General features: G+C 43.9%; 3 protein-coding genes across 3 annotated transcripts; all 3 read right to left on the bottom strand.

The window, feature by feature from the left end:
• Positions 1-848: 848 nt before the first annotated feature.
• On the bottom strand, positions 849-3,986 carry LOC109486493. The gene is made up of 3 exons (XM_019790330.1): positions 3,816-3,986; positions 2,736-3,382; positions 849-2,394 (listed from the first exon to the last, which is right to left on the bottom strand). The coding sequence occupies exons 1-3, from the start codon at positions 3,981-3,983 to the stop codon at positions 2,022-2,024; spliced, it is 1,188 nt and encodes a 395-aa protein (XP_019645889.1). The 5' UTR covers positions 3,984-3,986; the 3' UTR covers positions 849-2,021.
• Positions 3,987-5,316: 1,330 nt separating this feature from the next.
• On the bottom strand, positions 5,317-6,395 carry LOC109486497. Its single transcript, XM_019790334.1, has 2 exons — positions 6,162-6,395; positions 5,317-5,828 (listed from the first exon to the last, which is right to left on the bottom strand). Exons 1-2 carry the CDS (start codon positions 6,393-6,395, stop codon positions 5,325-5,327), a joined length of 738 nt encoding a protein of 245 aa, XP_019645893.1. The 3' UTR covers positions 5,317-5,324.
• Positions 6,396-9,088: 2,693 nt separating this feature from the next.
• Positions 9,089-12,788, bottom strand: LOC109486506 (endothelin B receptor-like). Its single transcript, XM_019790343.1, has 5 exons — positions 12,149-12,788; positions 11,498-11,678; positions 10,890-11,012; positions 10,330-10,504; positions 9,089-9,486 (listed from the first exon to the last, which is right to left on the bottom strand). Exons 1-5 carry the CDS (start codon positions 12,583-12,585, stop codon positions 9,152-9,154), a joined length of 1,251 nt encoding a protein of 416 aa, XP_019645902.1. The 5' UTR covers positions 12,586-12,788; the 3' UTR covers positions 9,089-9,151.
• Between the last annotated feature and the right edge of the window lie 2,499 nt (positions 12,789-15,287).

A 15,287-nucleotide genomic window follows, 5' to 3' on the forward strand; every position in this document is an offset into this window, starting at 1 on the left:
ACGAAGAAAAGGACAATTTTCAACTGTTCAGGGCAAAATATGAGCATTTTGCAGTTGATTCTGATTTTTTTAATCAGAAAAAGCGGGCGAATACGTTAACCAAGAAATTAAAATGGTGTGACCTTAGTGGAATATGTACTGTGGAAATGTATTATTTATATTAGGAAAGCAGCACTAAAGTTTTTTCATTGTTCATATCGCATAGCACAGTACAACACAAAGTAGTAGCGCACTCAAGTGTCTAAGACTTATTTCAACGCTACCACACATTATGTGAGGAAAAATTAGCAAAAAGAATCCATTATATATAGGAAATACAGATGAGATATGTGACACAAAGTAATAGAAAAACAAAGATGTTGGATACACATGATCAAAAGTTATTGTAAAATCAAGATGATGACTTAGTTCTAGATTTAGTTTAATTAAAGGCTGTTTACCGGCTATGCGAAACAAACAAACAACCAAACAAATTAATGTTCAACATTACATTAATTGTACCATTTCAACTATCAACAGAACGGCAAGAATTGGATTTTTGGGAAAAAGAGGTACAAAGGACAGTGGAACGACGCCCCGTGCGGCTCTCGCCACCTCTACGTTTGCGAGAAACTAATTTAACTGGAGAAGTAACATTTGCAAAGCAAATGTATAATGTTTACCTTCGGACATGATCTGCTCTGTTAATTTTTACTCAAACACATTCACATTCACATACATGTACTACGAGTATGTTGTGACAGGAGCAGACCATGAAATTGCAACATTATGTAACCCTACACCAGTCGCCATGGTGACAGACGTCAATAAATTATGTCATTGGTCAGGTCAGAGGTTAGTGTTTGGAACAGAAGAGGAGGAAGAAACTGAGTAAAAACAATATGTTTTCCTTCGGTTAACATAACTAGAAAGGTAATATTTGCACAGCAATAGCATAATTATTACCGTCACACGTCCTAGCAGAAAAAAAACTACTTCTCTAGCTCAGCCTATTGTTGCTCAAACTTATACCATACCATAATTTGACATTTTTGTGTCAAATTCAGTGAGTATGAAGCCTTACCTATCCAATTCAGCACAAAACTGACAAAAAGGCACCAAATTTTCAATGAAAAAGTTTAATGTTTTAATGGTCTATATCCGGTACTATATTCCACCCGGCACTCTACACGCATGCGCTAATAGAAACCCCATGCCCTGTACAATGAGATGGCAGAGCCTGTTTAAAGAACAAATTGAACAAAGAGAGCCTTTATGGACCTTTATTACACTGACAGTTTGAATATCACATATAATTTTATGTAATTTTTATATCCTTTATTACTCAGTTTGCGATACTCATTAGTGTGGTAGCTCCTTCATATATGAACAGATCTTTAATTCATACCGTGCATTTCTTTGAGCCTACAGCATAACTTCCTATTTCAAACCATGAGAATGTGTTTGATGTTATTAATGAAGAAAGAATTGTAACTACATTACGTTCCGTTAGGACCAGAAATTAGTCGAACGTTTTGTCAGCGGATTTCATTTTTCAACATCTCATTTTTTTTATTAAATGTTATATCCAGCTTAATATTTCAAGCTTTTTGTTAATTGAATGTCGATTGAATAAAGGTTTGTTCAGGCTGATCAACTGCAGCTGATTCTTCAAGGGTATATACGATAAATTGTCTTTTAAAAAACTTTTCTTCTCTTCCTATAAGCACTTGTACTAATAAGATAATAACCAGAAATGCAACGTTACATGATATTGAATATTTATATTCCTTCATCATTCATATCATGTCATATGACTTTATTCATTGTCTGCATTAACCCTCAAATATATGATCCACTATCAAGGTGCAAAAGTGGTTGCCCAACTGAGTTGTAATTTTTATGACCTGTGTTACAGGTAAGAAGCATTTACTTTTTAACTTTCTGCCTAATCTTTACGCGTTAGATAAGACATGATACAAAGAACTAGTCGGATGGAGTTGCTTATTGTGTTTGACACGTCGGAGGCTTTTGGACGTTCTTCAGATCCAGTTCTCGTTCCCAGACTGGATGCTGTTCCTGTGCCCGTGTCCAGGGTAGTACGGCTCCATGACGTCATCACCACCAGCCGTTCTGGTCACGTGGTTCTCCACAAGACCACCGTCTTCTCTCCACACGCCTTCAAGAACCGCGCAGTAGATCTTGACCTCGCTGACGTCATCAAGGTCGTGGTCGTCCTCCTGTCCGAACCAGGAGAAACGCACCTTCTGGTTGGTCGTGACGTCATCTGGGGAACAGTACTGGCTGTCTTCCCGCCATTCGGCGTAGAGCACGGCGCATCTCAGCTTCCTCTGAAGCCGTGGACTCACGGGGACGGGCTGGGACAGGCTGGCGCTCTCCTGCTCACTGTTAAAGCTGCATTATGCAACATAAGGACGATAATAAAGTAATTTTTTTGCGACCATTTCTTCACATAGTAACTTGAATCAACCCTACTTCATTGCAAGTGCCATTCACAACGTGGAGGTGCCAAAATATGGCGCCTTACAGGAGTGATTGAAAACTGGAAACACAGCTGTCAGCCACGTTTGTTTACATTCTGTTAGTTTGTGGTGGCACCACAAACTAACTAGTGTGAAATTTCAAATGCATAAAGCAAAATATAATTGCAATATACTTTAGGCGGTTGACGTTAATTTTATTATATAATCTACTACGTTACATACTAAGAAAATATATACAACTAATAAACTCACAAAACGTCCTCGGACAGGAACTCTTCCATGCTGATCTCAGAGTCCGTCTTGTCTGTATCGTGATGGGTGGAGCCGATCGCCTCTCGTGTAGCAGCGCTGAGCTCGTGCCGGACCGGACATGCGGTAACTGCGAGGACTTCTGCCTGTGTGAAGTCAGCGCGTCGGGGACGCGTCTCGTCCGTCCTGCTCCCGACGTCATCTTCCCTCTCCTCCTCGTCGGCACGGCTGTTAGTGACGTCAGAGGTGACGTCGTTCCCACAGAAGTCTTGGACTTTCTCAACGTCGCTCTCGGAGACTTGTCCCCCGCCAGTCATCCGTGTCTCGTCAGAGGCATCCCGTGAACACTTGCAGGTCTTCTCGGCAGACGTAGTTTTGTCGGTACTTTCAGTAGACTTATAAAACTTGGTGCAGACTCGCTGGTCTTTCTGGTCAATTCTAATCTCGCTCTCGGCTACTTTCCAATCGGTCGTGGCGTTATTTCCGACAGGAACGCTGACGCGCCTGAGCAGTACCCCGGCCGGGGCCTGTGGTGCCTGCGGTGCGAGGTTCAGACCCGTGTACTGACTGATGTCTGACGGCACGTAGTGAACACCTTGGGCAGGGGGCACTATAGGCGGCGTGTGCGTGGTCTGCAGAGCCTTGTTGCACTGATAGATATAGAAATATAAGTGAAAAACTTCACAAGGTTGGTGAATGATTGAATGGCAAAGTTCTTTATTCGAAACCACCTGTTAAGTTATAGACAACTTTGGTGCCTTATAGAAAATTTGGTGCCTTTTTCAGTTTTTGTCAGTTGTTTCGTGGATGGGATAGGCAAGGCTTGCCCTACAACGGTTCTGTAGAACAGAATACGTCGCACCATATAAGTATCATTTCTTGTTTAACAAGGTTTGTGATGTCGAAATTTTAAAATGTAGGAATCTTTTTGGGGGCGCGTCTTTTTTTTTCGCCTTATCGCATTAGATTTGGAGTCCACGGAGGATGTCATCCATAAGATTAACTTGCTGTGGCCTTAGTCAGGAGCAAGGGCATCTCTAGCTAATGTAATTGTGAGGAGGTGAAATGTAGAAAAACCCTCACCTCATACAGCCCGGCAGTGACAAGGACGCCCGCGGCGATGAAGAGCCCCACGTCCAGTCCGCTCCACCCCGTATAGCCGGTCTGGTACGGCATGTCCGGACGGAGGCAGTTCTGCTTAGAACCGCTAGGGTGTGGTGGGGAAGTGTGCGCAAGCACCATGCCTGACATGGGTCGAACATTGATGAAGAATTCGTCGAAAAGAAAGACAAAACATCAAGATACCCTACAATATTACAATCTACCGTCTTGCCAATGTCTACATCATTATTAGCCAGGCATCCAGTACAATTTCAGGACAGCAAACAAAATAATATTCTGAATGAGGAAGTCTGTATAATGTTGGCATTTAATGCCATTCCTTAGCATATTTTCGTCATCATTCAAAAGTATGAATAATTTTCTAACACTGAAAATGCCTACAACCAAACCAATGACCGCTTGTGGAATGCTATGCTGTGTAGTCATGCCCAGTGTTGTACAAAACTAAACCTGGATTGGAAGACTTAAGTTAGAAACACAGACGATACCTAGGCTTCCTTACCTGCGGCAGGTCTAATGTATGTGGACGGTGCAGGTTTGGGACAGATCCTCGCGGCGACTGAAAGCGCCGCCCTAGCGGCCTGCATCGTTACTTCAAGATTCTCGCGTCTTCCCTACAACTCACTGACAATTCTCGACCAAAATATCGCAGAAATTGTCAGAAGAGACGCTGTTTTTCGGCCTGTGGCTTCACAGGAAATGAAACAGCACGTCTTGCAGGTTCTCTCGTGAACCGATTGTGACTGGTAAACAACAACAAACCCGTTGTTACCTTGAACAACCTTCTATGACGTAATTTCCGGTCAGGTTCAGGAACAGGTATTCTGGAACCCTATGATGCGCCATCTCGGATTTCTTGCTGTAGAAGATAATATTTTGTAAAATCTTTCTGGACAATTTCTTTCAATTTCTTTTTTATGCAGCTGCGGTCCACATCATAGTTGTAATGTATGAAGCTTTTAATGGTAGTTCTAATTATTCTGTGTTGTTTTGGGGCTGGGGTTGTATTTGGATTGTTAATATTTAGAGACTTCAGTTCTAAATGGCGTTCTAGAATAGTTGGACGGTTCATCACAGTATCATTGTTTTGTTTAGCTTAGATGACATTTATTTAGTTACAGAAAGTAAGCAGAAGATAGGAAAACAGGAATCACAACAAAGCAAGAGTTCTATGACCCATTCCTGCAGCTTTTTTGATTTGACGAATATGGATGACATCCATTGGGAAGCCCAAAACTGATGCGATCATGCGAGCGTGCGAATAAAAAAGTTTGGCCAAAAAGTGCCACCATTACCAAATCAACGTGATTGTGGTGGTTCAATAAATGCACAGATTATGATACGGTAAATGAAACACAATTTGGTTTACATACCAGCAAAATAAAAGTCAAACTATATACAGTAGCACATTTCTGACAACCCAAACTCATACTCAAACCAAGTCATCGACCTCCTTTTTTTTTTACTTTATTAAGCATCACCAAAATCATCGCCATTGTCCTCAAAGTCTGACTCATAGTCGAATTCTCCCACTGAGCTTGTTGGGGAGGACGGACTACTATTGCCAAGTGCGTCGTTCTTCTGTCTCCAGTTGCGAAATGCAGATCTCGTGGGGCTGCAAGTATCGCGAGGACGAAGTGGCGAGACGTGCTCGCGAGAAGCGCGTCTGTAATGCTCCTTCGTGTCGTTAGGCGGCGCCCCTGTGTGGCATGTGGCGTGAGGAGAGTTGGTAGAAGGAGGAGCAGGCTCTGCAGTGACGTTATCGGCGACTCCGCCGAGCCCCCAGCCACGTATGGTGTCGTGGACGGGTTTGGGACTGGGGGAGAAGGAGAAGAGCTGGAAGTCCGTCTGGGGGTGAAGTTTGCGGTGTCGCTTCAGTGCCTCCGTCTCTATGGGTGTCATCTCCTGGTTGTAATACACCGGGCTGGGGCGCTTGGGAGTCTTTTTCACACACAGCCGGTTCCCTGTACAGGTCTGAATGACATAACAAAAGAGCTGTCGATGATTTTGGACATCCAAGTAATCAGATAGATTGTTACTCAAGCACCTGGATATAGGTGTTGACAACTGTTTTATGGTTCAAGTAGCATCGACTACTTTTTGTCATTGACTGCCTAGTCACTGCCCAGTCTAGTCACTGACGATGAGTAGTGGATGCTACTTGAAACGTCAGACAGTTTTCAGAACCAATCCAGTCGATTGAGTAACAATTTCCTTGTGCATTGGAAGAGCTAGCGGGTTAAACTACCAGGTCAAGCGTGGGGAATAATGATAAAGATGAATGAAAATAATTTTTTTTTAATGGACCTTTCGTCTTTTCTCCGCTGTCTCCAACATGATGTCAAACTCTTCCCTCGTCTCTGCTCTCTTCTTGGCAACTTTTTGCCGCCTGGCCTCGATAGCGTCCCTGATAGAAAACATCCTGCCGGCGTTACGAGTTGAAACGGGCGGGGGGACGTCGAAGGCCAGCCCGCCGCTCGTCTGTCTGATCAGCCGTATCTCCCGCGGCCTGGCAGCCGCATCGTGTCTAAGCTCTGCCATGCGGTCCTGCAAGGTACAACACCTTAAAGGCTCTCTCTCTATCAAGTGCAAGTCTTTTTGGAAGCAAGTTTTTTTTACGGCTGGATGCCCCTCCTAACGCCAGCCCAAACAGTTATTTTCAATAATAGACATATTTCCTCATCTTTTTTTTCTTTTGCCGCCTGAGTTTGCCTTGGGTGCGTCTAAAACAAGAGATTACATACCCCCGTAATAATTTTTAGTTTTATTTATTATAATTGTTGAATGAAAAGATGTGGGTTCGAGCATGCGGCCCAAAACTGACTTCTTGTTGTTTCCGCGCGTTGGTGTCCTTGCTGTACGGTCGTTCTTTAGTCTGAAGTTTGCCTTTCCTGACGTAATTCCATCCTTTCTGAGGTCGCGTCGACAAAAGATCGCCTGTGTCTCGTCTCTCTGAGCCAGTTTGGGCCTCTGTATCCACGAGTGCATCGAAAATTGTCTGTAACCGAAATAAACATTTAATAAAATCTCTCTCTCTCTCTCTCTCTCTCTCTCTCTCTCTCACACACACACACACACACACACACACACACACACACACACACACACACACACACAGACCTTCAGTATTCAGCATTTTTGAATTTTTTTCTTTTTTCTTTTCTTTATTGATTATGAAAATAAAGGTATACTTATTATATAGTATTTCAATTCATGGTTTTATCAACTCGAATTGTATATATTTTCAGATCATTGACGTAAGAAAATGTATTCCATTTGCTTACCGGTTGGTATTGTGTCACGACATTTTCCTCTGGACTCTCCACGGTTGCTTGGTCACAAAGAGGGCTGACTAAAAAAAACAGGAGATGACAAAATTCTTAGAGATTGAACTGTGGATTGTTGGTAGAGTTAGGCCATGATGATTGGATTCTATGGATGACATTCTCTGGAAACCCCAAAACTGATGCGCGCGTGCGAATAAAAAGGTTGCAAAAAATTGCCTTCATCACGAAATCTACGTGGTCATGAAGGTCGAAGAAATTGCCAATGTGACATGGCGAATAATACACTTACCAGTTACTTCTTCTCGTTTTCTTCCTTTACTTTGGAAGTGGTTTAGCATTCTCCAACCTAAATAACCTTTTTCCAATATATTCTTAATGATTGTCATATATTTGCTTCTTTTGCATCTGCTTTATTTTTACGATTTACAGTATTGTCGAAAACTTGTCTTTTTGTAAACGAACGAAAATCACGGATTTAAAAAATGGTTTTTATTGGCCAAACAGTAGCCGTGCAGTCGCAGCCTTTATACGGCTGAATTGATGCAGGGTATCACATAATGATAATCAATAAATAATAACAAACAAACAATCAAATAATACACATGATGATACACATATTTGCTCCACACATGTACAAACACACACAAACATACACACATGTAGAAAGGATAAATCTCTAACGAAAATAAGAAATCTTCTTTTACGAAATATATTAAAACAGAGACGACCCTACCTTTTACTTTTATCCGTGAAGGTGTTTCGTCCATCGCTAAGCTTCCTTTGTACAAGAAATCAAGTAAAATAGTTGTTTTGTTACAAGGTGTAGGAACAAAGCACGCTACTAGTGGGTTTTCAACTGTGACGGTCAACCAAACATGTAAGTTACAACGGAGAAGTCCGGAATCAGTCGTTATGGAACAAAAAGAAAGACGTTCTATGGAACATCGCTGACCACGTCACGATACAGACATTGTATACAGACAAATTGTGGCGTTCGCTACCCGGTAAACATCTTTGGTAAACATATACGTTGCTAATTTGTACACCAAAGTAAATTACGTACTGGACAACAGTGTAACTTTTCGTTCTGTCCTTTATTATAATACTTCTGAAATACGGAGCAACTAAAAAGAGACTATTACTTACAACACCAGTACTTCATTGTTGTTACATCGGAATTACGATTGAATCAGTTGATGTTAAATCAAAAGATAAATTTTAGATAAGATCATTCTGTCCAACACGTGAACAGCAGTATGATATCAAACATAATGATTATGTCCTGCAAATAATATGTAAAAATTGTGAATCATAATTAATATACTGAAAAATGCATGAAGATTGTCAATTTAAGTCTATGTTGTAGAATTGTGAATATTGATGACTTGTGCATATTGTATTTCAGTTGAACTATTTGTCACAGAATGTCCCAAAGGGGGTTACATAAGCGCACACTTTAAATACTTTTATTGCCCCCATTGGCAAATAATATGACTCAATATTGACCGGCACGTCGGCAGAACGTACTGCGCCAGTACGAAACCCGAACTTTAATTTATTTCATGGTTTTGATGTTTTTACATCAGAAACTTGCCTGTTGCGGACGGCATCTTTTCCAACACAACGTTTGAAAACTACATGTACATACTGGATGTCATCCTTAAATACGTGAATGCGACCTTAATCGAGACGTTTTGCCAACCCTTGCGGTTTTGTTAGTCTCCACCAGACTCCTTTTGCAGGCTGAATAGATAGTAGAAATCGGCCTAAAAAGGGACATCAAAAATTGAGATTCTATCGGCGGCCATCTCCTCTGGCCAATGATGTCCCTTTTTAGGCCGATCGATTTCTACTATCTATTCAGCCTGCAAAAGGAGTCTGGTGGAGACAGAACATTCTGCCCACGAGTTGTGATCATGGTAGAACCTTAACCTGTATCAGCCCGCATAAACATCTGTAAGCCGACTTTAATAGTTCTGAGACTACCTGTAGGTTTATGTCACTCAAATATTAGTCGGCAACAACGGAAGAGTTCCTTTCAGAGCTGTCACCCGCCTGACTCCCCATCTCCAAACCCGACGATCTGGTACTCTCGTTCGCAAACGCCTCCTGGCGGCGGAGTAGACGAGCTGCAACGGACATGCTGGTGACGTCACAGGACGGCCTATGGCGGGACGTCCAGATACTGCCGCGACGTGGATCCAGGAGCTCGTCGCCACCTTGCGAGCAGCAGCAGAACAGCAGGGCATCCATGTAGATCTTGTATTTTCTGCTGAGGATGTACAGCGCGATGGGGTTCACACAGGAGTTGAAGCTGCCCAGGGCTAACCCGAAATGGATCCCGCCTGCAAAGAGAAGGTGGGACCGTCAATTAGTTTACAATAAACCTGGGTCAATATGGGGACGAGAAAACACGTTTTCCATTTCGTTTCCAGAACATATCCTGCGGCGGCCATGTTGGAGTACAGCTGCAGCACGTTAGTGCGTTTAACAGATGAACAATGTACTCCAACATGGCACACATTACGTTATGTAACATTGGTAAGGCATGCAGGCATTAATTTGTCTCGGTTGACTCATTTTTGTTTCCTATGGATTGTTTCACTTCAATTACATACCAATTCATAGTTTTTTAATCCATATACCTGTTCAACTACGTACAGATTCAGGTATTCACTCACGAAAAGTAGTGAATGCTGCAAGAAACAGTTTTTAAAATCCATCCAGTAGCTTGAGTAACAATTTCTTGTGTAATATTGTTTCATGTTAGTACAGACTGCAGATTTTTCACTTTTATCCGTAACGTTATTCCTCTTATTCAAATGCGAAATATCATCAGAATTTATCAATCATTATGATTCTAACTTGAACAAGAAGCCATAGGTGACAATCCTCCGTGAAGTTTTATATATTTCAACTCGCCATTCCAATTCGCCTCGTAATTGTAGGGGTGCGTCTGCAATATTACATTGACTGCGAAAGCAGCAACGGCAAAAATACACATTCGTGCATCAACACGGGCATGCCCGCAGACGGCGTATAAAATTGCGTGCCGATTACACAAAGAGAACCCAGTGTTTTGACTGCGAACACGAAAAATCAGCTCTTCACACCACTCCGTCCGGAGGTCCTGACCTCCTTCACGGAGTAACAAAAATGGCAGTAAGTATGGTTAGGAATCACCTTACCTTGGAGCGCGCTGAACGTGCAGATGTTCTGCAGTACGGAGCAGGGCAGGGTGATGCGGAGGATGTTAGTCAGGTGGTAGGGCAGCCAGCACAGGGCGAACAGCGCCACGATGCACAGCACCACTCTGGCCGCACGGCGGCGCTTCGACATGCGGTCGTCCATCCCGCGCGTATTCTGGATGAAATAACGGATGATATAACTCGTTACATATATCTCCACGTCTAATGTAAGGGGATTGGGCGAAAATACTATTCTTGTTGGCTGTGCCTCACTCACTCACTCACTCACTCACTCACTCACTCACTGGATGGCAGATAGGTAACTTAATTTTCTTAACTCAAACGTACACAATATACACGCATTTTTCTTTCCACATATTAAAGGGCTACATATCTTGGTGCAGTCTCGAGCTCATATAAGATTGGTATTACAATGTCAAGAGCTAAACTAATGGTAATCCTTACCCTCAATTTCAAAAGTATCTATCAACAAAAAGACACAATAGCGTTGTAAAATAATGTAGATTCTCGTTCTCATTTACCCTGTGTAAACGGTCCACTCTCATCATGTGCTTGGCCATCAGGCTGTAATGCACCGCCGTGACCGCTAGGGGGAGACAGAAGTACAGGGCGAAGCGAAGCCACACCCTCGTTCGTTGGTACGTCCGCGCGAAGGGACTTTCCTGGTAAAAATGAATGCCGATAACCCAGCTTTACTTTAGGTTATCATTGTAAAAAAAACGGGACAAAACATCCATTTGTAGGGGTTGATTTGACCTTATAAACTTCTATCGTCTATGGTCCGTTTTCTGGCAGTCGGCCCAATCGGTGACTGCTGCGTCCATAACTGTATTTAAGTTATCCAGAACCATGCTCATGTGCGATTCTGGATAGTCCACATGTATCCAGAACCGTGATTTTAGCAAATCTATGTTTGCCTGAACCTAACCCTAAGTTAGTATTAGGTTGGATACAATAGGGAACTACATGTATTGGATAGTGTCTTGGCCTTGCCAATTTGTAACGACTTTGCTTGCCACCGAAACATCTGCATTAGAGAACAGGCTGGCCCACCCCGACGGAGCCAAGAGCTTCGTTCTGTATGCTTCACAAGTAGTTGTGGAGAAACTGGTATCACCTCGCTGAGGATGAACCGAACTGAACCCACCTGGTCCATGCCGCAGACGGTGATGTACCCGTGGTGCCACCTGACCCGGCGGGTTGTGTGTGTCACGGCGGCGGGGACGGCAGCCAGGACGGCCAGGGACCAGATGAGCGCCAGCCGCACGCCCAGCCCGCGCCAGCTCTGAGACAACCGGCTCATGGTGGAGGACACCACCGCCGTGTACCTGGCGTTAAAACAACGGTATGATGAGAACGTGTTTAATGCAAGTCTTAAAAGTGAAAGTGATCTCGAACCAGTTTAGCTCATCATTGAAGAGCTAATCTTCCACTGGTCGTGACAGAGAAGACAGAGACTATGTACAGTATTTACCGATTCATTGTGCCGGGGAAATTCCCCTAGCTCTTTTCGACAAGCACAATGAACAGTGGACCATAGCTTAACGTCCCGTCCGAAGGACTGCGACCCTAAACAGTAGCGTGCATGTCGGGTGAGCGACATCAGCCGGGATTCGAACTCCCAACCTCTTAGTCCAGAGGCAGGATCGCTAACCACTGGGCTACGCATGCTACTTACCTTGTAATTAAACATGTATTATGTAATGTTATAACCTTTCTTCTAGTTGTAACGGCAACCGGTACCCAGAGCATGCATCATATGGTTTGGATAAAGCACGGTTCTTGATACAACACCTACCTGTCCGCACTCAGTGCCATCAGTGACAAGACCGTCACTCCAAGAGACGTCTGCTGCAGGAACGGCAGCAGTTTACACACGGCGGGGCCGAATATCCAGGCCGTGGGGACCGTGTACAGGTTGTAGGCGGTGATCGGGACGCACAGTAAGACGAACAGGAGATCCCCACAAGCCAGCCCGGCCAGCAGGACGTTCGGTGCGTTCCTCATGTCCGGTTTGGTGGCGACAATCCGGATGACCAGCGCGTTACCGGTCAAACCGAGCAGGAAGATGACCGCAGAGAGGGCGATGTGGGTGATTTTGACCGCGTGGTCTACGGTGATCGGGCTAGGACAGGGCAGGCTCGCCGTTTCGTTCGGCCGGGGGACCCGGATTTTGCAACCGGCTTGCTTTTGGTTTGGTTGAAGCGTTGAAGTCGTTGGAAAAGGCGTGTGCATGTGGACACTTGGCGAGTTTTCTGTTATGTAATAGGACGTGTACCCCTGTCCAGGGACGAGTGTTGTGAAACTGTCGGTGTGAAGACCGTGTCTATCCGCAGTAGTAGTGCTGGTTGGCAGAGCGGACGTTATGTTCTTGTCACCCAGCACGGTGGAGCTCCACAGAAGCACAGTTGTCACAGAAAGGACAAGTCTTTTCGAAGCCATTTCAGTGACTTATTTTTGCAACGGAACAAAATAACGGTCTTCCTTTCAGCAATGAGCTTTCAACACTTGCTCTCAGCTGCAGATGAAGAAGAAACAGATCACATGTACGACTTTCGCAGAGGTCTATTGCTCATCAAACGTTTAGTACAGTTTTCTGTTCCTTTAGTGGACCAACTCGCCTGTCCTGTTATCTGTTTTAACACCTGGCCTATTTCTACTCTTTTCAGTCTGTTAGAGGCTACGCTAACAGCCTGGAAAAGACCTACCTTTGTCTCGGACTGCCACTTGCCGTTTCAAACCGTCTATGTCGACTTCACCGCTACCGTGTTTTTAGAATCTGACCACTGGCGTAGCTCTAGCTACCGTACCAACCCAAACACAATAGCAGCCTGGGTGCCAGACCGTTACCAGGGCCAGTAGGTAGGCTAGCTCCTCTGACTCCTCAGCTCCAGGGCCAACATGTCCCAAGGAAACTGTTCAACATTCCCCCGGCCTCAGTTGGACGTCACAGGGTCTAACTGGGGACTGGCCTGGCCCTGGGAATAGTCTGGCATCCAGGCGAACCTAAACATGATAGGAAGGTTTTGTGGTAAACCAAGTATCAGCTGCTTCCTCTAGCCGGTAGACGGTTTACGGGAGTTGAATCCACTCACCGGAAAAACAGATTAAAAAGTTGACTTTATGGATGTCTTTAGAGCCAGAAGGTTGACAAGGAGCAAGACCTTAAGTAACTTACATTTCCTTGTGTTTTCCACCGAACACAATGCGTTATGTCTCTCACACGTGCACGTACATGTAGCCTTGATAAGCCCGGAAAAAAGCTTCAACATATTCTTGTGTGGGCGCCTAAACCGTCTTAGTAACCCTTATTCATCTCAAAGTAAAATCGTACACATTACCCTGTCTATCTAGTTCTATGCCTGAAAGGTTTAGGGTTAGGATCAGGTACGGTTATGAATAGTCTCAACGTATCCAAGAACGTAGATTTGCGTTCTGGATACGCGTGGACTGCTCAAAACCGTGTCTGAGCATAGTTGTGGATAAAACACGGCTCTGGATACAACAGCCTAACCTTAAGTCTCTGTACAAGCTTATGTCATATTATAGACAATACTTACGTTCTGTGCATGGACTTCTTCTGAAGCTGTGATAAGACTGCCTTGCTCGCTGCAGAGACCACGTTATAAGGAAGAATCAACCAGAAATCCACCCTGCTAAACGTCACGTTGGCAAGGACTGAGCGTTAGATAGAAAGACGCCAGTCCCTTTCCCCTGTCCTGCAAAGTATTAATGTGTTTTCATTTCCAACATTCCTTTTAACCTGTGACCCGTTCTGATTTCCTAAGTCTACAGTGTCACGGTTAGTTTGACATCATCTGAGAAACATGTCATGGTTCGTTTGGCAGAACTTGGGAAACATTCAGCAGCCAAGGAATGTCAGGTTGAGCTGGGGAGAATCAGAAGAGACGGAAGGTTGGCAACAAGGTCTTCTTCGGACAGACAACAGCTGTCAGCGGCCTGACCTGAACTTTTGAACTTCGCCTGTTCCAAGTTCTTCTGACTGACACACAATCTGAGTCTAGATAAGGTGTTACATAACCTTTATTCAGTCATGATACCCTTCAAGCAGAGGTTTAGGATTGAGCTTATTTTAGGCGTGTTTTTAGGCGCTTTTGTCGGACTTTCTTTTTTGTATTGGTATCTTTTTTATGGTAGATGTCCGGCACGAATGGATACTGTCTTTACAGCCACCAAAAGATCTGCTTCTAGATTACAATCATGGGTCTGTAGCTTGAAAGTAACAGCCTTTTTTACGTTGTGCCACCAGAGACATATCTTGAATCCGTCCTTGTCACAACAATTGGAGGGATGGTTCGTAGTAAACTTTGGATCATTTTGTGACAAAGACGGGAATATACAAGACATGCATTATACAGGTTCAATGTACAAAGGAGATTGTTATCTAGTCTATGGCTGAATGGGTTAGTACAAGCTAGGATCAGTCACGGTTCTAAATAGTCTTCGTATATCCAAGAACATAGACTTACCACAGGCATGGTTCTTGTCTTCTGGAGACGCGTGGACTATCCAGAACCTTGCCTGAGCACTCGGATTCTCGATAAAGCACAGTTCTGGATACAACAAGCCTGCAGTGGCTTGAAAGTCATTGCCTTTTTTTAAAGTTGTGCCGCCAAAAGACATATCTCGATCCAAAGCAAAGTTTACTACGGACGTTATAGCTAGACATTATACAGGTTCAATGTAGAGGACGGGTTGCTATGACAAGCATAATGAACGATGGAACGCAACTGACAATCTCAACAATCAATGGCATGCCAGATTGTCTGAGTGAGTGACAACGGTCGTGATTCGACCTATTGACCCTCTGGTCCTGAAGCGGGATCATTAACCACTGGACCACACATGCTACTGTTGACGTTGTTAGTGCTACCTTGATATACTAGTATACGGTACACTTTCCTGTCAGGACCCAA

The sequence above is a fragment of the Branchiostoma belcheri genome, unplaced genomic scaffold, assembly GCF_001625305.1.
Source record: "Branchiostoma belcheri isolate BF01 breed outbred unplaced genomic scaffold, Haploidv18h27 scaffold80, whole genome shotgun sequence".
NCBI classification, from domain to species: Eukaryota; Metazoa; Chordata; class Leptocardii; order Amphioxiformes; family Branchiostomatidae; genus Branchiostoma; species Branchiostoma belcheri.

Coding starts and splice junctions, on each gene's coding strand:
- LOC109486493 (XM_019790330.1), bottom strand. CDS start 3,983: ATGTCAGGCATGGTGCTTGCGCACACTTCCCCACCACACCCTAGCGGT. Junction 3,383..3,815: donor TCACTGCCGGGCTGTATGAG/GTGAGGGTTTTT, acceptor TATATCTATCAG/TGCAACAAGGCTCTGCAGAC. Junction 2,395..2,735: donor TTCCTGTCCGAGGACGTTTT/GTGAGTTTATTA, acceptor TGCATAATGCAG/CTTTAACAGTGAGCAGGAGA.
- LOC109486497 (XM_019790334.1), bottom strand. CDS start 6,395: ATGGCAGAGCTTAGACACGATGCGGCTGCCAGGCCGCGGGAGATACGG. Junction 5,829..6,161: donor CAGCGGAGAAAAGACGAAAG/GTCCATTAAAAA, acceptor TATGTCATTCAG/ACCTGTACAGGGAACCGGCT.
- LOC109486506 (XM_019790343.1), bottom strand. CDS start 12,585: ATGCACACGCCTTTTCCAACGACTTCAACGCTTCAACCAAACCAAAAG. Junction 10,505..10,889: donor TGGCCAAGCACATGATGAGA/GTGGACCGTTTA, acceptor TATTTCATCCAG/AATACGCGCGGGATGGACGA. Junction 9,487..10,329: donor CACGTTCAGCGCGCTCCAAG/GTAAGGTGATTC, acceptor TTCTCTTTGCAG/GCGGGATCCATTTCGGGTTA.